The following is a 24,000-nucleotide window of genomic DNA, read 5'->3' as shown; positions in this document are numbered from 1 at the left end:
TCCTACCATGACCTCAGTATTTATGAACTGGAACAAGGGCAATCTCTCCTATACCTCCACTGTGGAATCAAGATATTAATGATAATTGTTTGCCCATGTGAGCATGTGAAAACTCCTGACAGTCAACAAAAGTCTAAGAGGTGAGTTTTAGGTGAGTGAAACTTAGGCACAATGAACCCAGCAAACTTACAAATGTAATTTATTAGAGCAAAATTGTGCTAAAATTGAAGGTCAATTTTGAAAGAACACTCCCCAAAAGACTGATATCTATAGCGCACAGACAGACAGCATGTGCACTAAAAGCAACCACAACCAATGCACAGAAGCACTATGCGGAAACAAATGAGAAGCACGCAGTAGTTATGGTTTTCCACACACTATTTTAATACATACACATTCATAACGTAATACTATAATAGCAATGTAATGCTATGCAATGTTTTATTATTGATTCATTGTATGAAATCTGAGATCTTTCCAGTCCTGGTAACACCAGTACATCCATGTCTTTCCAAGTAATGCTAGAGTATACCTGCATACTCTTAAGATGTTGCCAAGGACACTGAGCAATTAAAAGTATCCCTGTGTGTTGTTAACAGGAGACAACATCAGGAAGTGAATAAGTAGATGTTTCCATACTATCAGTTTCTTTTCCCTCCTCCTCTCCCCTATTCTGTGCTTTCACATTTTAGTTTTATCAGCAGTGGAACTGAGAGAGACTTCTGGTGCCAAAAGAATATATGCATCTACACAGATGTAAATTTCAAACAACAGTTCATCAGTTCTTTCACAAATACATCAAGACCCTCACACTATTGTCCTGGCAATGCTTTGCCATCTCACCAAGGAGGATCTATGGACAGTATGCCCTTTTTAAGTCAACTACTGGTGATGACAGACAGCATAAAATTTCTCTAGGCAACCATCACCTTCTGAACGTCTGGAGAGTCCATGTGCACCTATGTTTGGAAATTTATTTTCAAGTTCACCAAAACTTTTTCAAACATACTTGATCTGTGCATAGACTCAGTAGCATAAAAGAATTCCCACACCACTGGCTTTAACAGGGGTGTAGCCGGGTGGAAAGAACTCCACTTCCTTACATTTTCTAGTATCTTGGAGACTCAGTTGTGGGTAAAATCATAATTCACAAGCAAAACAATTTCTCTTTGGGTCTTAATCTTACTGTTAAGACTGAGAAGCCATCCTCTGAACAATTCTGCAATGATCCAAGTATTTAGTTAGATCAACCTTCACAGGGGCACACGCTTTCATAGATTCATAGATGCTACAGTTGGAAGAGACCTTAACAGATCACCGAGTCCAATCCCCTGCCTAGGCAGGAAAGAGTGCTGGGGTCATATGACCCCAGCCAGATGCCTATTCAGCCTTCTCTTAAAGACCCCCAAGGTAGGGGAGAGCACCACCTCCCTTGGAAGCCCATTCCAAATTTTGGCCACCCTTACCGTGAATAAGTTTTTCCTGATATCTAGCCTAAATCTACTCTGTCAGTTTGTGACCATTGTTTCTTGTTACCCCAAGAGGCGCTTGGTGAACAGAGCGTCTCTGATCCCTTGCTGCATCCCCCTAATGAATTTGTAGGCGGCCACAACATCACCTCTCAGCCTTCTCCTGCGGAGGCTGAAGAGGTTCAGGTCCCTCAGTCTCTCCTCATAGGGCTTGTCCTGTAAGGCCCTAACAATATGAGTGGCCCTCCTCTGGACCCTCTCAAATCTATCAACATCCTTCTTGAAGTACAGTGCCCAAAACTGGATGCAGTACTCCAACCGTGGTCTGACCAATGCTGCATAGAGGGGAAATATTATCTCCTTGGATCTATTTGTCATGCATCTGCTGATGCATGATAAAGTATGGTTAGCTTTGCTGATGATTTCATTATACTGACGATTCATGTTTATCTTGGAGTCCACTATAACTCTGAGATCCCTTTCCATTTCTGTGCTGTTGAGAGGGTCACTTCCCAGTCAGTAGGTGTGCTGGATATTTTTGTGCCTTAGCTGCAGCACTCTGCACTTGTCCTTGTTGTACTGAATCCTATTATGTACTGCCCACTTCTCTAACCTGTCCAGGTCTGCCTGCAATCATTACCTATCCTTTGGAGTCTGCATTTCACCCCACAATTTAGTATCATCTGCAAACTTGGACAGAGTACACTTCACACCCACATCCAAGTCACTGATGAAGATACTGAAAAGTACAGATCCAAGGACCAAACCCTGCAGGACCCCACTACCAACATCATTCCAGGTCAATACCAACTTGTCTACTACCACTCTCTGGGTGCGACTGATATACCAATTTGTCACCCACCACACCATGTAAACATCTATGTCACAGCCTCTTCATTTATGAGAACAGTATGAGACACCGTATCAAAGGCCTTGCTAAAGTCCAAGAAAACGACATCCACCTCTACTCCTGCATCTAAGCATTTTGTGACCCTGTCATAAAACGAAACCAGATCAGTCAGGCATGATCTACCTGCTACAAATCCATGCTGGTTTCCCTCCTGCATTATTTTTCCCACTGGACTCCCACAAATATGATTCTTCATGATCTTTTCAAAGACCTTTTCAAGGATGGAGGTGAGACTGACTGGCCTATAATTACTCGGATCTTCCTTCCTCCTCTTGAAAACAGGGACCAGTCCTCTGGGACCTGACCCGAGGCCATGAGCGCTCAAACAGCCATGCCAGTGATTCTGCTATGACATTGGCCAACTCCTTCAGTACCCTCGGATTCAGTTTATCCAGGCCTGCTGACTTGACTCTTCATGCATTTAAAGCATCCAGGGCTTTTTGTATATGCCAGTTATTAATGGCTTTAGCTTATCTGTACCACCTACATTCCAAAACAAACAGCAGTCAATCTCCTTCTAACTGCAGGAAAGGGGGTGGAGGGGGCATTTTCACATTAAATAGATAGCTGCTTCCTTTGGACATTTAATTTAATATGCTGTCATATTTGCTATTGAAATGAATGTTACTGGTCATAATATTACCTCCAGGAGTAGGAGGAGTCTTACATTACACTAATTATTCTGAAATTTTCACTATACTTAAAATCTGTAATACTGAAAAACAAGAAAACAGTTTGCATAGGAGATAATCAGGAATTCAGGTTTATTCATATAATTAAATGTTCACTCTTGTGACATTCCCTAGGCAGTGAAGTTAGTGGTTGTTGCTATGTGCTCTGGTAATAAGTCTTTATAGTCTTTTGTTGTGGTTGTTGTTTAGACTTAATATCTGAATCTCTTGATATTGCAATTCTTGCCCAAATTGAGAATGTAAGTAATAGTGTGGAAGGAGGGAACTCAGAAGGAGAAATGGGAAAGACAGGACTAGAAGACAAAGGACTAGAAGAAAAATGCTTTTTCACATCAACGATCTCTAAATAAGTAATTCATATTACATTTTATTGCAACTCAAAAGGAAGCACATGAAAACGTTATGCTAAGATCTAAAATGCTTTAATTTTCCCTCTCCCAATATCAGCAATGATACACTAGTAATGAAACTGAAGCTGAGTATTAATGAACATCTCCAACATGCAATTAGTACAACTTCTGACACACTAATTACAACATGAAGTTATACAGCAGTTATGTCCTGCTCATAATGTTTTTAATTCCCTCTCTCTACAGCAACTGCAATTAAATGTAATGTCTTGAAAGTATTTTCTGCTCAGGTCTATAACTAAAATTTTACTTCTCAGAAGTGAGAGTTGAACTCCACCTATGACAACTCACAAATGTGTAGAATATTGAGATTAGTGCTCATGAAAGTGTTATAGACGGAGTAAATTGACAAGTAACAGAAGTTGCAAAATGAACAAGAAATCTAGTCTAGACATATTGTGTATGGAAAGTTTGGACCTGATACCACTGGGTTTGGAGATTTCTCTACATTCCTGAGAAGTGCAGGGTATACAGCTATTTTCCATGTATAGAGTTTGTGAAAGAACAATAGCAGGTGGAAGCTCAGAAAAAAAGAATTTAAAAAAATTCTTTCCTCTCAAACTAGACTGCCTGAATTGTTATAATTTGTATTTTATTAAAAAAAAAAAAAAATCTAAAACCAGTACAATTGAAGCTACAAAGCACCCAAATAAAGCCACCTAAAGCAATGAAGAAAAAACTAGGAATACCACATTTTCTCACATACAACATGGGCTTTTTCAAAACCAACTGTTAGAAACTGGGCTGTACCTTGCCAGTTCACCACTTAAGTTTCTGCTAGTTGTAAGTGAAAGCAACTCTGCATGAGATCCAAAGAGCAGAACAATGAGCAGCCTCAGCTCCCTTGCTGCTGCTGCTACTTAATTACTTGCTACAAGTATTTTTTTTTTTCCATTTTGCCTTTCAAAAACAGGGTTTGTATCTTGTTCCAGGGCATGATGCATGCAAGAAAATGCATAAGTGAAATTTTAGTCAAAAAATATTAAACTTGTACTTAAGGAAATCTTCCTACTTCCCTATCCCCTCCATCAATCTTGCCCCTGATATATGGAATATGTTTTGAAAATTGATTCTAAGCAAAAAGACACCAAAAGTTGGAAGCCCAAAATGTTATTTTTCTCATCTACTCCCCAAAGAGGAATTAAAAAAGGGCTGGTGTCTCTGAGGAAAAGCACAGAAAGCAAGTTGGATTAGTCAATCCTCATTACTAGAAACAGAAAGCTACTAGAAAAGGTAAACTACCAGAAACTGCTTCTAGAGCTCCTGCTGTACAATTGGGCATCTAGGCAGCAAGATCCACAGGGCAAAGACCTTGTCCTTTTGAACGATTCAACTGACATGTGGAACAGGATAAAGCTTAATATATAAAGAAAAGCCCTTAACATTTTGCATTTGAGTGCTCTGGAAAACACACTTTCATTTTTTCACATGCAATGAGCTTTTCTTCTTTGCTTTCTTTTAAGAACTATTTGTCATAACAGTATACATTTTAAATAACATAAAAAAGTAATCACAGTTACAAAAATCTACACAAATGCACAAGACAAATGTCTCAATATAGAGATACACCATTACATACCTTAATCAATCCTTCAGAAAAAAGAATTTCTATAGTTTCTTTTAAAATAGGAAGCAAGCCACCGTGATGGATACCAATTCCTCTCTTTAGAAGTGGAAGCACATGCTCAACCTGTGGATACAGAAATGAAATATAAACTTTCAAAATTATGTAAAAATATTAATTATATGCAAGACATTTGCTCTTACAGGGCTTGGATAATTCACCATTATCTGATTTTTAAATGCAAACAAACAGATCTTCAACTTTATTTTCCTCCAATACCAAGTGATTTCTTGAAGCCAGGGGCATATTTCTATTGTGATTAGTTGCCTAGCTCATCAAATCTAATTAGATAAAACTTTTTATCCGTGGTATGTAAGAGTCTCTAGGAGCAAGTCCACATATGTAGGCATGCATACTTGCAGCAGCTCAAATAGGAGTGGCACAAATTTGTGCCAGGGATTTTTGCAACACTTTGGTGTTGGTCAAGTTGTACCACTTGGGGCAAGATGACACTGCCCAGCTCTTCCCGTTCCATTCTATTCCTAGTTAGAGCAATTTAAGTTTGTGGCACACAACAGTAAAATGACACTGAAAAGAAATGAACAGCTCCTAAAAGGAATCCTTAACTTCATTTTGGTCCTTCAGCATATAGTGAAAAGTGATGCATTTATTTAAAGGAGGAGAGCACAGCAATTTTTAATCTATTATTCCCTCGTTCAAGATCATGGAACATAGTAGTAAGACAAATCTTGTATGACAGATTTTCTTTTATTGAATCACAGTAAAAACCTCTCCAAAAGACTGCATTAAATTAAAGGATGGGTAAAAGATAAGAGTGAAAAAAAACAATTTTAACATCTGTTATAAATTTACTGCACTGTAGCATTCTGCCAATTCTAAAACTTTTTTAAAAGTTTGTATCTTCCATTATAAATATACATTTTTACCCTGCAAACTGGTTAATCACTGTTCCAATAATTTAGCTTTCTGAAAAGCTGTAATTAGATATTAAATAACAGCTACAAAAATATTACTCAATTCCTTTAAACTACTGGCAGCCAGGTTCTCTCTTAACACATGTTCCTTATTTTAAAAGTCATACAAAGCTACTAAGACAACTGAGTAAAGCTGTGATTCACAAAAGTGGCAAAATATCTAAATCCTGTACCCTCCAATATCAACTAGAACCATGAATAGAATGAACTGCTAAAACTTTTTGCAATATACTTAATAAACAATTCACTATGAATAGCACCTTTGGTATGAATCCTGGTACCATACATGTTAACTGAAATTATTCTGTAACAATCTCCACACTCACCTGAGGAAGCTTTTTGTCCTCATCAGACAAACAGTCGACTGCATTATTAAATACTTCTTCAACCATCTTCTTTTCTTCATCTAAAGAAAACATCAATGTGTAAACAAACTCTTTTTTCTGCAAGCATTAGTATATTGGTAACTTACATTATACCAAGTATTATTGAAGACAACCCTTCCTAAAAGTTATAGGTCAAGTAAGTAATACTAGAAGATTAGGAAGATGCATGTAAAATACAATTAGAAAGAGCATCCTCAAAGATATCTGTTGTTTACTTAGATAGTGCAAACGTCAAGTCGTGCGAACTCAAAAACGTTTGATGTGCCAAGAGAAAAGGAGTATGTGCATAGAATTACTGGAGTAGCCTAGACACCATGAAGCATGTGACAGCAAATGCTGTGACTATTTTACTATCATCTTTACTCATATACCACACACTTTTCCCCTTTAAAATGACCACTCCAAAATTTAAGCGGGGGAGCTGATTTTCTGCACTGGAATGGAAGAATGGAGCTGCTATAAAATGGCTGCCATACATTCCCCCCAGCTAATAGCCTCAGGGCAGGAGGTAGCAGAGTTTGCCCTTCAGGGTAAGAGCTACAATGTTAAAGCTTTCACAGTTACTGCAGCATAAGCAGTAGCCAGGATTCAGCCATGTAGTCAGGATCTCCAGCAGACTTCAGCCATGACTCCAGAAAAATCTTTTCTTCATTCTTCCTTCCCAAAATAAGGTGTGTTTTTATTTTTATTTTTTTGGGGGGGGGGCGGGGGCAAGAGGGTGTTGGGGGGCGGAAGTACATGAAAAAATACAGTATACTACTATGCCAGCATTGTGGCCAGGGCAGAGGCAAGAAGGAAGATAAAGGTCACTGCCCAGAAGATTTCTCAGCATTAAATTCGCATGCTAATTTCTGCTAGCCCTCTATACAGTTATGCTTAACATCCTCAACACTTCTGAAAATTAAGATTATTTTTCCAAGTCCAAAGTCAGTCCCTAAACTAGGAACTTTCTGGGGGGATAGCAGAAGGCATCCGACTAGAATTAGCTTGATTTAAAAGTAAATCTTATTTGAATCTATAAAACAACAAATTATGTAATTCCAGGCATATATATTATGTATTTTCATATTATATACAGAAAACTTGAACTCAAGTACACAGAACTGATTAGACTAGACTTTCATACATTTTTATGCAAACCTTAGAAATAAAGTCCCACTGCAACTTATCATACCTGTATTAAAGTCTAATTTTGTCATTTGAAGGGCATAGGCTTCACAATCTTTCTTGCTGAAACTGAATATAATTACAGGTTGAAAATTCCTTTCCATGATCATCTTCACAATCTTAAACACATTGGATGGTCCTGCCAAGACATTATTGTAGAAATTACATTAATAGCGAAGTCACTCAATGAGGAATAATTCAGACAGAAGAGCTAATTATATTCTTGCTTACAGGTTTAAAACAGCTTAAAAGAAAGAGATCTCTTTGTATTATGTATGGATCACTTTAATCACAAGGTTCAAACTCACCTTTTGTTCCTCCTTTCCTCCCCTTCTGATCCCCTTTTGCCAAATCACCAGCGTCTCTTAATACCTGCATTGCTGTATTAAAATTATCTTCTCTGAAATCCCCCTAGAAACAAACATAACTTTTGTAATTAAATTGCACTTTCTCAATTCAAACTTCCTAATGAGTCCAAAATAAAATTGATCATTGCTTACAACCTAGAAGATGTTACTTTTTCTGGAGAATGCAAACATTTACATGGAAGAATCTCAATAAGACATGAACAGAGAAGCTGTAAAACTCTACTGCATTTAACCCTGCATAAGAATACTGACATATAATAACACCATGTACTTTTAATATTGTGTTTAATTAAAGCACTTTGAAAAGGAAATCGACATTACGATGCACATTTTATGGACAGGTAAACTGAAGCATCAGCTGATTAGGTGGCAGTCTCATGAGAGGCTGTCATAAGAGGCTGCTATCAGAGCGAAGAATAATGAACCCAGATAGCTTAAATTCTAGTTCAGTACTCTATTAGATAACACTGCATGCTGCAGACATTGAACCATAACTAACCAAATTGCCCGAGTCCATTTCTGCTCCCAATGATAAGCAGGCTGTGCATTTTGGAGGTCTATATTTTTATAGCCTTAGCTGAGTCAGAAATATATTTTCCCACTCCAATACCTTGGCCTTAGTCTCAGTTAACTATTCATTTTAATTGAAATAAGAAAGCGTACAAGTGTAGCGTATTACTGTTCATGTATTTAGTGTCAGTGGCATACCTGCTGCAGAAATGTACATACTGTCCACCAGAACAGGTGGAAATTAAAAGGTCCTAGCAAACATATAACTACAGTAGCTTCAAAAGAGAAGGGGAGTTGTTTGCTGCTTGTGAGCTGTCTGTATCCTTACAGAATCATTCATTTATAACAATGGAGTGAAACTGCCCAAACTCTGACCCTGCTTGAAGTAGGTTAAGTCTGGAATATCTGTGCTACATGCCCATGTGCACATAACAGTTACAGAGTAATAGAAGTGCCCTCCCTCACCCCACTTTTGAAGCCACTGTAAGCATTCACTTGTCTGTATCATAAGTTAAAGGACTGCTCTGTACCATATGACTGCTGTTTAACAATCATTTTTAGCACCACAGTAAAACACTTGAATTATTTCTGCTCATGTTTAAAAGAAAAGCATAAAGTGGATTGATGTAATTTTACTAATGTCACATTTTAAAAGTTGGTAGGTTCTACAAAGGACAGTTTCTTGATAATTTTTCAAACAAACTGAAAAACCCTTACATTTTCATCAACCACTAGGTGGAGTCCATCGCCCCCTGCTGGAAAGATATAATGCTGGAGAGGAGTAGGTCGGTAATCTGTGTAAATCACATGACAAGGCTACAAACGGGAAAAAACTCACATCAATACAATCATTACATCATACTGTACATGATAAACAAATGCTCATTTAGAACAGTGATTCTCAACCTTGCTAGACTCAAGGTGTCCCTTGGAAAATGCTAGCCTTCAATCTCAAGGCAGTTAAGAACTGCTAGCTCTTAACTTTCACTTGTTTTTTTGACTACAGGAGAAAACAATAGAGCAATGTTTCTGTTGCAAAAAACTCAAAGACCACAAATCAAAATATTTTTGACATTATAGATTCCTATTTCAAACCTCTGGGTTTGTCCTGTAAATCACACGTAGAGGTCAGCATGCCTAATATTGCCAATATTGCGCAGCATCTTTAAGGTTGGGGCAGGAAGGAGAGAGCGAAAGTGTGCGCACAAGGGACGGGAGAGAACAATTTTCTATTTTTCCCCTCCATAATTTTCATCATCCAGGTTGGCAATCTAAACACTGAAGTACAGAGAACACTTCAGTGGAGCATTTTTTTAAACACAATCGCATCCATTTCAATGTTAGAAACCATATAAATGTTTCTTCATGTTCTTTTACAAAAACTAAGACTCTTGTATGAATATACTTTTATTAAAAAAATGCAACATTATAGTTTAAGCTTTTAAGATAAGTATATCTAAATAAGAGCGCTCTAAACAGATAAATAGTTTTAATGTTCTCTCCACAGGTTTCAACGACCAACAGCAAATATAGCTGATGACTAAGAGTGCACAGGTAAGGGTGATTTAGCTGGTCACTTAAACAGAAGCAATCATAGAATTACAATGGGTTATGGGTTGAGCTCTCCTCAGTCAAAAATAGATGGCACTGTGACAAATGGAAGTTATACAATAGGTGAAATACTACCTGTTTGTGAAGATGGCAGATCCATTCAGCAAACTGGCGGGCATTTGGAATAGTGGCAGACAAAAACACATAGTGAACATTGTCAGGGAGCAAAATAATGGTCTCTTCCCAAACCACACCACGTTCTGAAAATGGAAATTCACAAATAAGTTATATGTAGACATCACAGAAACATTTTTTCCAGAAATGCGAATACAGAATATTGCAAAAAATTGAAGTCATATCCTTCAGGCTACAGACAGTTGTAGGCAATAGTCTTTCCAGGTGCTACAGGAACAGAAATCAAACTGAAGATACATCCGCAAAGACAATATCTTACTGGCAGTGGAAAGCGAAATCCAAAATTCACCCACAGAAAAGACAGGCAGACAGCAACACTTTCCTATGCTGTTGCATCAATATGCCCAGTCTTGGAGAAACAGGGGATTTCTTTGCTCACTCCTATGACCATCATCCACTGAAAGTCAATTCCAGTACTTTTATTTCTTTGCAGAATTTTTGCACTCAAAAAGGTTTGGGATCAAAGGGAAATAATAGTTTTTTCAGAGAAACTTAGCACACAATACCTGAGTCTCTCATATAATGGATTTCATCAAATATAACCCAGGCAACTTCTCGCATAACCTCTGAACCCCTGTAGAGCATACTTCTCAAAATCTGAAAGAAAAGAATGCACAAGTAATGCATTCAGCAGTTAAATAGAGACTATTCATATTCAACAGTAATAATCAGTGGCCTGCTTTCTGTTATTTAAAATTTAGTAGTTTTTACTATCTGTGGTAATATATCTATATTTGAAATAAAAACTAAAAAAAAAATCTAAAAGATAAACTCCTACAAAGATTCCCAAGATACAGCAAGCTGTAATTAAATCCCATAATTAAAGAATTGCCACCTGTCATTAATTACAAAAGCCCAGAAAATTATTTGACCCCTTCTTTCCCTCCACAAATGGAGGAAAGCTAGGACCACCTAGGACCTGGAGGACTCATGGAACCAGTGGACTTCCAGAACTCCTTGGGGTGAGCAGCCATTTCTAATGACCTCGATAGCTACTCCCTCAATAGTTTGGTGGATCTGTGCAACAGCACTGACCTTGGCCACAGGCACAATGGCACCCAGGCATTCACTCCCACCACTGAACTGCACTAGAGGTGCACTGCTACATCAGTCCAATATTGGATCAACTCTGATAAAAAAAATTGTCTGTATTGGAAATTGGCCTGAAGTGACCAATAATTCGGCTGATAAATGGCCCACGCATGTATGCAGCTGTAGCATAGCAGGTATCCAGTGAGAAGCACAGCCAGTAGCATGCAGGGGAGGCGTTGCAGATCAAGGCCCCCACAGTGAGAAGAGTGTGGGGTTGGGACTGGGGCAGTCACTGCCCAGCCAGGGTGGGGGTGGTGGTGTGGGATGGAGCCGCAGCTTTCCCAGGGGGTGCGGGAAAGGGGAGGCGGCTGCTGCTGCTGCTGAACACAGCTCATTCAGTGGTTCTTCTGCTCATTTGGCAGCTCCCGCTGCTTGGCCATGAGCGCATGGGGGGGAATGTAGCCCCAGATCTGCACAGGGTAGGCAGTGGTGGGAGGGGGGCTGTGGGGTGGCTACAATGATTTTGGGGGTGGCTGCAAAAATCCCCCATAGCCCCTTCCAAGTACCGCCCTGGTGCCAGCCCCAGCCTGCAGCTGCAGCCTGCCCCGCCCAGATAGGGAGCACATGCTCCCCCATGCCCTCGTGGAGTGCATGCAGCAATGAGAGCTGTGCCCCTACCACCTACGGACAAGCCACGGCTCTACCCCACGCCCTGCCGCACCAGCCCCACTTCCTCCCTCACTACAAGGGCCTTGATCTTTCCCCCCATGCTCCTTCCTACCCCACTCCCCTTCCACCACACCAGACTTACCAGCTGCACGCAACTGTATCAGAAATCGGATTGGTATCAGCCAATATCCCCCCTTAAAAATTGTCTATTGGTATAAGCTCCAAAAATCTCTATTGGAGTACCCCTACACAGCACAGACCCCCCCGATATACAAGTGAACTGAGGCAGCTTCAGCAAGAGTGGATGTGGCTGGGGTGCAGGTGGCTCTAAACCCATGCTGAAGCAAAGTGTTGTGGGGTACTTTTTGGGCAGGCATCAGCACCCAAAAGTAGGCCAAGATATTTTCACAGATTTCATAGACATTAGGGCTGGAAGGGACCTCAGAAGATCATTGAGTCCAGCCCCCTGCCCAAAGGGCAGGAAGTCAGCTGGGGTCATAGGATCCCAGCAAGATAAGCATCCAATTTGCTTTTGAAGGTGTTCAATGTAGGTGCTTGAACCACCTCTGATGGCAGGCTGTTCCAGACCTTGGGGGCTCAGACAGTAAAGAAATTCTTCCTTATGTCCAGCCTGAAACGGTCTTGCAGTAGTTTATGACCGTTCGACCTCGTCATCCCTTGGGGCACTCTGGTGAACAAACGTTCCCCCAGATCCTGGTGGTCACCCCTGATAAACTTATAGGTGGCCATCAGATCACCCCTGAGCCTGTGCTCTTCCAGGCTAAAGAGTCCCATGGCTCTCAGCCTGTCATTTTAAGGTCTGTTTTCCTGACCTCTGATCATGTGTGTGGCTCTTCTCTGGACTCTCTCAAGCTTCTCCACATCCCTTTTGAATTGTGGAGCCCAAAACTGGACGCAGTACTCCAGCTGTGGCCTCACCAAGGCTGAGTATAAGGGGAGAATGACGTCCCGGGATTTGCTTCAGAAGCATCTATGGATACAAGCCAGCGTTTTGGTCGCTTTACTACCCGCAGCATCTCATTGCAGGCTCACGTTCATCTTGTGGTCAATGATGATCCCCAAGTCTCTTTCTTTCATAGTGCTAGCCAGCGTAGCACTGCCGAGCCTATAAGGATGCTGCAGGCTTTGCCTCCCAAGGTGCAGAACCTTGCACTTTTTGGTGTTAAACACCATCAGGTTCTCTGTTGTTTAGAGGGTCTCTGCTTCATTATGTTTTGTTTGGTTATTCTGTTTTTATTTATTTCAGCTGCCCTTTTAACTTGTTCCGCTTCCCTTGCTGTAAGCTTCTTTGAGCCTTTGTTGGGAAGGGCGGCATATAAACCCCCTCACATTAAACAAACAAATAAATTAAATAAGTGAAGTTTGTAAAAGAATAAGGAATGAAACTTTTAACTTCAAAACTGATTCAGCCAAATCTTTTAAAGCTCTCAAAAGATCCCAGTCAGGCAATTACTATTAGGAGAAAATCCTTTTAAATCTGAAGTCTTAGCGTCCTACTACTGTCTCTCCTCAAAACTATTTACATTGAGGTAACCTGAAATCCTAACTGTGCCAGTTTGTGATCTGGATCAAAACAACAGCGACCATTCCAATTTAAATGGATGGTCCTCTACAAGCAGGTGGCCATACATCTGGTCCAAGTACTTTCTTAGGACATCGCTATGTACATCTGTAAGGTTATGACAGGTTATTTGCTAACAATGCATTCCTTATCTATGTTCTAAGGGGCCTAATTCAAACTTTAAAAATGTTCTATAGACTATACATCTTGAGCAAAACTTAAATCAGCATTGGTTGATTCTACCTAGTGTTTTCTAACAAAACTGTAACACTACAAATGGAAAGAAATACTGTTCTCCTGAAACTAGATGAAGAAAGGAATTGAACTGCAATGCTTGGGTCCATGTGACAACCTGTTTAGTGCTTACAAAGGACAAAAAGGAGCTCTAACAGACTGCTGTCCAAAAGGTTCCAGAGGCTCACTAGTACCCAAGACCTTCCAAAAGCATGAATATGCTGAAACATCTGAAATATTTTTTCCCCATAATCAGAAACTGAATTTACTGGTTTTAAAAAGAACAGTGTTAGTATCCTATTTGTTTCAGCCCTCCTCACTGGAATAAGTCAGATGCTACAACAGGGCCAACAAAAAAAAAAAATACCAAGAAGTAACCCCTAAGACTTACCTCTGTTGTCATTACAAGACAAGAAGCTGTAGGATTAATGGTGACATCTCCTGTCATTAGACCAACATCTTGAAATTCTTCATACATCTCACGATACTTTTGGTTGCTCAGAGCTTTAATAGGACTGGTAAATATGACACGCTGTTTCTCCCTCAGAGCCAAGGCAATGGCATACCTGAAGGGTAATATTAAGTACATGTTACAAAGACATTCACACCTTTCTACTAATCTATAATTTTCCACTAACTGTAAAAGATCTAGCACAGAAAACTGCCAACAAGACATGAAAAAGCATACAAGCTTCAATTCAGGCCACTGACATTGTAATACTTAAGTATGAAGAGAAAGAGATTCTATAAGATAAACATACAAATCGGAAAATTTACGTAAATTCAGGTGTGAAAATCACTACACAGGCATGATGTAGCCATCAAATGGTAAGATGAAGAATGTCTTAATCCGGTTCCTAAAAGATGTACACTTACTTGGCGAGAAGGAGCAAAACACTACAATATCACAATTAGTTCTCAAGAGAAATAAATCATTAAATATGAATCAACATCTTTCAGGGTGCTCTCCCCAACTTTAGATGGAGGCCTACTGCTTCCAAACCCAAGTCCAAGGGATGTCCATATATATGTTTGTGGTTAAACAAGACTTCAAACGGCAGTGGAATCACACCAATGCCTCTCGCAAAAAACTATGAAAAAAATATACAGCTACTTTAGTAACAGCCAGTACTAAAAAATAGTGCACGATTCTTTTTTTAAGATATCTAAATCTGTGTCATGGAAAGTGTTTCTTTCACTTTACATAAAAAGTTTGAAGAAAAGCAGATTATTTCAATATAGGAAGGTTAATGCAAGTGCAAAGTTAAGAGCACAAAGAAAACTCATAACAGGTACTTGAAAATCAAATGTAACATGCTGTTTGTTTTAAAAAATTGAAATGCATCTGAGCTGTCAAAAATCATTAAGCCATATGGAATGATACATTAGAAAAATCACATAAGGCAGGTGCATCTTTAAAAATGTTCTTTTAACTCCATATAAATTTAACAGGCTAAAAGTAAAAATACATTGATATTTCCTTTAGAATCAAATCACAAGATTACTTACTCTGCACACACTGTTTTGCCAGCTGATGTATGAGCGGACACTAACACAGACTGTTTGTTATCCACACAAAGGATAGCTTCTCTTTGAAAAGAATCAAGAATGAAGGGATATTCCTAAAAAGAAAAAAAAAAAGTCTGCTGTTCAAAGAAATACACAAATTTGTTACTTAAAATTTAAACAGTTTGCAGCAGGGGTACACCACACATGGTCTGTGGGCTGTATGACAGTTAGTGGCAATCTCAAGAACCCTGCCATCTTAGAATCCATGAAAAAGGATTTTAAAAGGAAAACAGTGATGTCCCTGCTGTGCTGTTTATTAATCTGTGCATGCACCTGTATCTGCAGTCCAGCCTCCCATTTGCAAACATGCTAAGAGCTTATAGCTGAGCTGTGAATCCCAACAGAGGCAGTCCTTGAATGGAAAGTACACCTTACGTGTAGCATAAGCTGTGCGTTCCTGGTTTACGGACTGACTTAGCATGAAAAGTGCAGCCAGGCAGGACATTTTACAATTAGTTACATACTGCCTATAAAATAGTATTTTATGGTAGTTTTGTATATAGACATTTGGATTAACCAACTTCACCCCATATTTTATTTTATGCACACATGCATACACGTGTGCATTGTGCACCCAAGTGCAGACGCACAAAATTCTACATGCATTGCATCTTGGATAAAATCAGCCAGATACTCAACAGGTAGAAAGTAACAGTATTCTAGCTTTGGTGGTTAGTATTTATATTTATCAAAAAGACTACAAAGACCAACAAACAATATACCACTGGAGCCAATGAGCTAGGCAAGTAGCTGAAACCAAACCACAGCAATCTCTCCACCTCACTGTATCCCACATTAGGTCAACATAAAACACTATTACTAATTTTGAAATACAAGAACAGCCTTTTTATGGCAGGTGATTTTCTTTTGTCAACAACCATTGATAAGGCTCACTATCTTTCCCCAACTATTTATGTATTCTCTATAGGACACAAAATGCAATCTGTAATTTAAAAATAAAATTTATTACATACCTTTGCAGCTTTTCCACTTCTCGGCTTTAGACCTACAAAGTCTTCATCTGCAGGAAGTGCCACCTGATAAAAATTTTTTAACAAGAAATACTTTAGGATTCTCTAAGTGTATTTTACAATGCAGCCATGATACTTCAAACTGCTATCCCATCAGCATTTACAAACAAAGCACAATTATATCAGGAGACTATCATCAGTACAGGAATCCATTCCCCAAACTTCCAGTTGCTATAAATCTGCTCCTTACTTACTGAACAGTCTCTCTATCCACCTTTGTAAGCACTACTTCTCCACACCCATCTTTTCAATAATTTCTTCTACTTTTTTCTCATAATTTCTGAATAAATGCTACTCTGTCCTTTTCCATGATTTATTGTATACTATTCTATTTTTTTCCTGTCTTATGACTCAGGTGGCTAGTTTTTCAGAACCAAACATATTTTGAGCTTCTGATTTTTGGTTTTATACAACACAGGCAATTGTTACTCAATTTGCTTTTCTAGAAGTTCGTTTGTATTGGCAAGCTCTCTGTTCCCCAATTTGTATCTATCCATATCAGTACTTAAAAACTCTCCAACTACTGAATGACTGCAAATTCCTGTATTTCTACTGGACGCTTCAGAAAGAAAGAGTTCTGTACATGCAAGCTTAAAACCAATACTCCATTACAAATTGCATACACAATTAAAAGATGTCTGACCATATGAAATCCACAGCACAATCACCAGGATTTATTTGTGGAAGAGGAAAGAAAGACGGTACTTGTATGCAAACACAGCAACTAAAATATACATAGAGGCATTTTTTATACATGCAAGCACTGTAGTGCCAGGCACTTTGGAAAGCACCCACCGCTGCAACACTTGCAGTTGTGTAAGTGGCAAAAATGCATGTCAGCACTGAAAAAATGGTGGCGGCGCACATTTGAACTAGAACACATCAGCGTTGCGTTAGTTCAAAAGCACACTGCCACCACTTTCTGTGCACTGACATGTATTTTGCACATGGTGAAGCGTGGTGCATGTCAGCTTGTGTGCAAAGCAGACTTGATTAACAGTCTGTTCTAAAGATGCGGATCTCTGGCATGCTGTTGGACAAAAAAAGTATGTGTATAAATGCCCAGAGTGTCAGGCAAAAAATTCTACCAGAATGACTTTACATATACAGTCTAAACCTACTCTATAAACCTGAAAAATCATGCCTTTAAAGCCTGTGACCTTTAACACTACAAGCCAGTGGTCAATTAAAAAACAACACATTTAAATTTAAAAAAAAAGAAATGGAAACATCACAAGTTTTACAAGTACTTTGGCAAAAACTGAAAAACATCCTCTCATTACTATATGTAAAAACTGAAAGAGCAGGACAAGCATTTACATAGAACTCAAAAGAGACAGACAAAACAAAAGCCCTGCATGTATTTAATGCAGTCTATAAAAGTCTGATTATACTGAAATACATTTGTTATTTACACATAAACAACTTTTTCATAACTGAAAAGTTTTAATTATGGGCTTCTGGCAAAATACTAGATTGGACAGATGTATGCCATATGGGAGATATCCTAATCATTTCACTACCACCATAATAAAGGATGCTTATGTAATAGAGAATCAATCAAAAAAGAAACACAGTAGTGGTATTAATCCCTCTACTTATAAAAAGTAAATTTAAAAAATATTTTTATTAACAAACATTTATGTTCAAGGAGAACAATGAAAGCAAACTGGCTGTTTCTACTTTCTGCCTATCAAAACAGTGTTTTCTATGGTGTTGCATTTCCTGAAGTAGTTTATATAGTGTTGTCAATGACTTTTGAATGGCTATTTTCCACCAGAAACACAACTGTATTTCAAGGTTAGATGGAATCGTTATTTTCCAGGGCAAGGCAATGCACTAGGCCAGAGGTAGCCAACTCATGGCTTGCATGCTATAAATGGCACATGCAAGTGCTTTGTGTGGCACATAGTAGACAGCAGGAAGTTGGGAGAACACTGGAAAACAGGGCAGGCAGGACAGCAAAACAATGGATTGGGCAGGAGAAGGAGACTGGAGTAGTACTGAGGGAGGCGGTAGGGCTTACCTTGGGGTACATCTGCCAAAAAGTTTGGCCCCAGTATACTAAGCACTTTCCAAATACAGAAAAGATGAATCTTATCTTTATACTATCTTCCCCTACTGAGGAAGCTGTGTGAGAACATCCTTAAAACCCATCTACAAGTCTATTCCTTGTCTTTCACGCAGAGCTCAACACACTGAGCACCTGGTAAATATTAACATAAAATGCTTTGCGATTTCAAATTAAAGAGAGTTCAGAAATGTGAAGTAAAATTATCAAGCAGGAAATTAAATAATGAAAGTTATAAAGTTACATCTTTCCGAAAGAACTTCATAAAAAATTGTAAATCAAGAAAGAAAAAGAAAACAAGAAATCAACGTGAAATACAATTCTGGACAATTCTTAAACATTCACAGTGTGCCCACCTCATGTGTGCAACCTTCAACAGTTTCCACAGCTTGCACCTTTACTTTCGGCATCAGATCTGCAAGACTGCAAACAAAAAATTCTTAGTGTTACTACATTAATGAGAAGATGAAAGTTTTGGAAACATATCACCTATAATTCAATAATAAGTTATATATTTTAATAGCACCCTTCTTTGAATTTGCAACAATACTTTAAAAACCAGTTCTAAATTGTATTGCCAGCGCTCTCAAATGCACCAAAAGTTGAATGTCTCAATTAAATGCAAACTTTCACCAAAACTAATCAAAATAGAATATACTGCTCACATGTCTACTACTGCTTTCACTCTTCATCTTGGTTACCAACTGTAAATACTACACAAAAGTTAACTCAAAAGTTATACTCATTCACTAGAGCAGGGGTTATCAACTACTGGGACAAATACCCCTGGGGGTACTTGGGAAGGTCCCGGGGGTACACAGCAGAGAAGTGGTGGTACCCATGCTTCTCCTGCCACGTGCTGCCTCCACCCAAGTACCACCCCCTCTGCTTGTCCACCAGCCGCCAGGGGACTCCCCCCCGCTTGTCAACCAGCTGCTGGGGGGAACCCCCCCCCCCACACCCCTGTTTGTCCAAGGGGTACAGCCCAGGATGGGTACCCACCAGAAGGGGTACACTCCTTAAAAAAGGTTGAAAAACCCTGCACTAGAAAGCAGGCTCACGATGAGCTGCAACAATCATTATGGCTACAAGGATGGGCTACCTTGTAATATGAAATGAGTAACGTAGCAGAAAAAGCACAAGGTAAAGTAAACTTCCATCTATCCTCTCTCTCATGATTTTTTCCCTTAGTTTCCCACACTAAAGGAAGAAGAAAGCTATTATCTCTGAGATGATACAAAAAACATATATATTCTAAAATTCATTGGAATACACTAAAAATCCCCTTGGCTGATATAGATCTTGGGTAGGGGAGAGGGGAAAATTCTTGAAACATTATCAAGTGTGCACAGAATTTACAGGAAGTCTGATTTTTCCCTACAGCAGCAGTGAAATGGAGAAAGACAACTCTGCTTCCAAATGTTCCCATATAGAATTAGTTAAAAAGTAGTATACATTCCCACTCTAAAATCTTCCCGAATTTCACAGGTCAACACCACACATTGGTGGGTTCAAAACTTTGGGCAGAATCTATTATGTTGAGAAAGCCATCAATGCAAAAAAGTTTCACATAGCCAACTAAAAATTTTAAAGGTAGTTCTGTTTCTGGCCACCCAAACTGGCTTTAATTTGAAAGTTGATCGGCTTACAATGCTCTAGTAAACCTCCCCAATCCACCCAGGGTCCAGCTATACCTAGACCAACTGCAAGAAGCCCAGACTTCACATTAAGTACCCAACCTACATCTGTGTTCTTGGGTCTATGCACACAGACCTGTTCTCAGTATGCTGCTGTCTTCTCCACCTTTCAGAAGCAATGATTTCCTTCAGTAAGTTGATAGAGCAGCAAGTTTGTTCACCACTAAGCGCCTTCCTATTATTTCATTTTTTTGTATAAACACAAGCCTCAAATTAATTTATACGGAAGCTGAACTCACTAACCAGTTTTTCACACCTTTTTATTTTAAAACATCCATGATGGTATCTGTTCAGAAATTTAGCTAAATACACTTACGTGCTAAAATTACTGCATACCCATAGAATAACTTGCATTCTTTTTTCATTCTTCTTTTAACCAACTGGAAACAAATTCAGTTAAATCTCTGGCAATCCGTTGCAACCAGAGATGATCTTCTTCCATGATTGTCTTATGTGCGTGTCCAAAGATAGCTGAAAGTCGGGGTCGAGAGACTCTACTGTCACTCTAACGTGTTTTCATGTAGAGTGAATGGCGCTGGATTCTTGATTTGCTCCCCGACACGCTGTTTCTGCCATTTCTGCTTTTCCATCTTCTCTTGTTGTCGTGAGGTTTCAAAGTACTGAGATGCCTGCAGCAGATTCTTCCTCTATTTGGGGGCAGTCCTCAGCAAGTCTCCCACAGGCTGACATAGATAATGAATGTTTTTTTTAAGCTGGCCCTAAGGACATCCTTGAAGGGCTTTCTCTGCCCCCATTTGAGTGAAAGAACGCCTTGGCAGAGCTGAGAGAATACGGCTTGCTTTGGAAATCTGGAGTTGAGCACCCTGATGATGTGCCCAGCCTAAGTTGATGTTGAATGATTGTTACCTCGATGCTTGTTTGCAGGACTCTAACGCCAGTTAAATAACCCACAACTGACCAGCCTGTTCTACATGCAGTTATTGTTAGTCCCTCCACTTTGCAGAAAACAGGCAACAGGTAACAAATTGGCACTTACTTCACCTCCTCCGCCACACCATCCTCCAGCTTGACCTTCTTTGCAAACACGGCATCCTCGGTACTGTCCACCTCTGCCTCTCTCTTGGTTTTTCCGGGCGAGGCTGCTGGAGATTTGGCATTGGCGCGTTTCCTGCAATGCAAATACGATTCACACCTGCCCTTTCCCAGGCGGCTCACGGCGCCCTCGGACAGCGCGACCCGGCCCCTGCGGGGGAAAACCACGGCCACGACCCCTCCCACCCCCTCGCCTCACCCGGCCTTGCTGGCTGGCTCGGCAGCCCCCGTCCTGGCTCTCTTGGCGCCCGAAGGCGCGGCCGCCTCCTCCTCGAAGACGCTGAACAGCTCGTCCCCGAACGCGTCCGCCATCGCTGCCGCCGCCGTCCCACGAGGCCCCGCGCGCGGCGGAAACGATGAGAGGCGAGGCTGCCGCGCCGGAAGGACGCAATTCTCCCACCATGCACCGCGCACCCGGTGTAGGCAGCCAGCCCCACACACGGGGGCGGCCTTTACCCCGGAAGCGGAAGCGGCGCCGGCTGCGGCCAGTCGGAGTGTAGCGGCCGCTCGAGGCAGCAGAGCTATGGGTGGCAAGAGCAAGAAGCACCGCGGTGGCGCGGGGGCTGGCGCGGTCCATCCCGCCGTGTCGGCGGCCACCGCCGTTGCCCGCGCCCGGGCGGCTGCCGAGGGCGGCGGCGCCGCGGGGGAGGCGGCGGCGAAGCGACCCGCTCCCAGGCCGGCGCCCGCCTGCAGGGAGCCTCGCATCAAGCAAGGTAGCGGCGGCGGTGGCAGGGTCCCCTCCCCGCGGCGGGGGTGAACAGGCTGGAGAGAGCTTCGGGCCCGCTGCAGCCGCTTTCGGGGCTGAGGTCGAAAGGACCTGAGCGCTGGAATGGCGCTCAGTAGTGTACCGAATCTCTCCGGTGGCCAGCGCTTATATTTGCGCCCCTTTCGCCGCAGAGCGAGCGGGAAGGGCAGAGCGCCGGCAGAGCACGGAGGCCAAACCGGAAGCGCTTGTCCCTGCCATGGGTCTTGCAGTGCTTGCAAGCCCCGCCAGCTTCTCCAAAACATACCACTGTAGGCGGAGAAACAAGAAAAAATTGGGGCGCGTGAGAGTAAATTTTTCCCTATGGGAAAGTGGGGGTGGAGGGGAAATTGTCGAGGGGGAGCAGCATTGCCCAGTGCTGCCCTAGCCCCAACCATGCCTCCTGGCTACCCCCTGGCCCTGGTTGCCTTCAAGCCACAGCAGCACTTGCTGCACCAGCCTCGGCCATCTCCCGGCCCTGCCTGCCTCCTGACCCCCGCTGCCTCCCCACCCCAGCCCTAGATGCACTTCAGTGAGGGGGGCTAGAGCAGGGCCAGCCTCAGCTGCATTGACAGGACAAAGGGGGTGGAGTCCCCGGGATCCCTGTGCCCACCCCATGTTGTTTCCAGGAAAAGCCCAGCAGCTCCTCCAGAGGCGTGGTGTCGGGCACCTGAGGTGGGGAGGGCGTGTGGCCCTACCCGATCTTTGCATGGGTGAGGGCACGCCACAGCTGCAAGCTAGTCTCCGCATCTTGCCATTGCTGCTTTGAAAGCAGTGAGCAGCGCCAAGTGTGTCCTGCTTCTGGGCAGGCCATGCAGTGAGGCACATGGCGGCACCTGCTGCTTTCAAAGCAGTAGTGGCGAGGTGCAGAGACATGGAGCAGAGGCTGAGCCCACATTGTAGCTGTGGCCTGCCCTCGCCCATGCAAAGATTGGGGAGGAGGGGTGGCATGTGCCCTCCCTCCCTTGGCTGCCCAGTGCCACACATCTGGATGAGGTGCCAGGCTCTGATTGTCCCATGACTTGGTCACTGTGAATGGGGTCCTGGCCAGGCTGGATTGTGGGACAGTCCCCACAGTGCAGGAGGGAGCTGGCCAGGGGCAGCTTCCCCAGCCCCACTTTCCTGGAATTGCACACACAGCCACCCCCTGCCCTTACAGTTATGTGCAGGGAGCTGATGCTTGGTTGTCCTGAGCAGCCCCGCACATTGCAGATGTGGAGGGCCAGGCTGGGCCTGACAGGGAATGCCACCCCTGCACCATGTCTCTGTGGGCAGATGGCAGTAGCTTAGCTGCAGGGGGGCCCACATGAATTTTGGGAGGCTCTAGCCTCCAAGGCCTTCCCAGTGCCATGGCCTTCAAAGGCGCAGCATGGTGCAGTGCTCCTGGCCTGGCCCCAGCTGCCCTCCTGTCCCCCTTCCAAGTAGGGCATGACTCTCCCAGCCTGGCTTGGCCCCCTTCTCCCCAGATGCAGTGCCACTCAGCCCACAGGTGCTGCACAGCTATTCGGGCAAGACCCCAGCCCTACCCCCCTTCTCCAGTTCCAGAGCTGGAGGAGGGGCCCTGCTTTCGGGGCTGGGTGAGCAAGATCTCTGCATCCCTGAGTAGGGGCAGCCCGAACCTCAGCCCTGCTGTCCCCAGATTAGGTCTGCTCAGGATCAGGCCTGCTGCCTCTGCCCTGTATTCCCCAGCCAAATCCCATTTAAGGGGTTGTGTTTTCTGCACTGCAGAGATTGGAAAATTGACAGCGGGGGAGTGGTGGCAGCTTTCATTCCTACTACTCCCCCTCCCACCATGCTTGTGACCCTGGGGGGGATGTCACAGGGCATCTCTGGCCTGTGGGTTGGGGCTGAGTGCCGTGCTGTGGGAGAACAATGTTATGTAAGGCACTCTTTTGGGGGGTGGGGAGCAGGGGCATTGAATCATGGGCTTGACTGCAGTGAGTCACCCAAATGGCTAAAATGCACCAAATGAAGATGTGAACTAGTTCACACAAGTCAGAGTGTATGGTATGGTACCTGTATGGTAACTCATTCACAGGCAAAGTAGCCCTTGTTCACTGGAAGGATTAAAATAGAGGCTGCTTAAAGGTGTCAACCTCCTGC

The 24,000-nt window shown here is 42.1% G+C and overlaps 2 protein-coding genes across 2 annotated transcripts in view; one reads left to right on the top strand and one right to left on the bottom strand.

Moving 5' to 3' along the window:
- SKIV2L2 (Ski2 like RNA helicase 2) overlaps window positions 1-21,506 on the bottom strand; it is a 92,268-nt gene extending 70,762 nt beyond the window's left edge. Inside the window, exons 1-13 of the mRNA XM_019532066.1 lie at window positions 21,355-21,506; window positions 21,100-21,231; window positions 18,762-18,828; window positions 16,278-16,340; window positions 15,244-15,356; window positions 14,126-14,300; window positions 10,724-10,814; window positions 10,158-10,282; window positions 9,189-9,287; window positions 7,902-8,004; window positions 7,601-7,732; window positions 6,367-6,446; window positions 5,061-5,171 (exon numbers count right to left, since the gene is read on the bottom strand). Of these exons, the coding sequence (XP_019387611.1) occupies window positions 5,061-5,171; window positions 6,367-6,446; window positions 7,601-7,732; window positions 7,902-8,004; window positions 9,189-9,287; window positions 10,158-10,282; window positions 10,724-10,814; window positions 14,126-14,300; window positions 15,244-15,356; window positions 16,278-16,340; window positions 18,762-18,828; window positions 21,100-21,231; window positions 21,355-21,467 (1,404 nt within the window). The 5' untranslated portion in view covers window positions 21,468-21,506. The remainder of the gene's footprint in view (window positions 1-5,060; window positions 5,172-6,366; window positions 6,447-7,600; window positions 7,733-7,901; window positions 8,005-9,188; window positions 9,288-10,157; window positions 10,283-10,723; window positions 10,815-14,125; window positions 14,301-15,243; window positions 15,357-16,277; window positions 16,341-18,761; window positions 18,829-21,099; window positions 21,232-21,354) is intronic.
- Window positions 21,507-21,642: 136 nt separating this feature from the next.
- The window catches only part of DHX29 (DExH-box helicase 29), a 40,709-nt gene continuing 38,351 nt past the window's right edge, over window positions 21,643-24,000 (top strand). The window contains exon 1 of the mRNA XM_019532063.1: window positions 21,643-21,868. Within this exon, the coding sequence (XP_019387608.1) occupies window positions 21,679-21,868 (190 nt within the window). The 5' untranslated portion in view covers window positions 21,643-21,678. The remainder of the gene's footprint in view (window positions 21,869-24,000) is intronic.

The sequence above is a fragment of the Crocodylus porosus genome, unplaced genomic scaffold, assembly GCF_001723895.1.
Source record: "Crocodylus porosus isolate Cpor-Errol unplaced genomic scaffold, CroPor_comp1, whole genome shotgun sequence".
In the NCBI taxonomy this organism is placed as follows: Eukaryota; Metazoa; Chordata; order Crocodylia; family Crocodylidae; genus Crocodylus; species Crocodylus porosus.
This window is presented reverse-complemented; position numbering and strand designations above follow the sequence as displayed.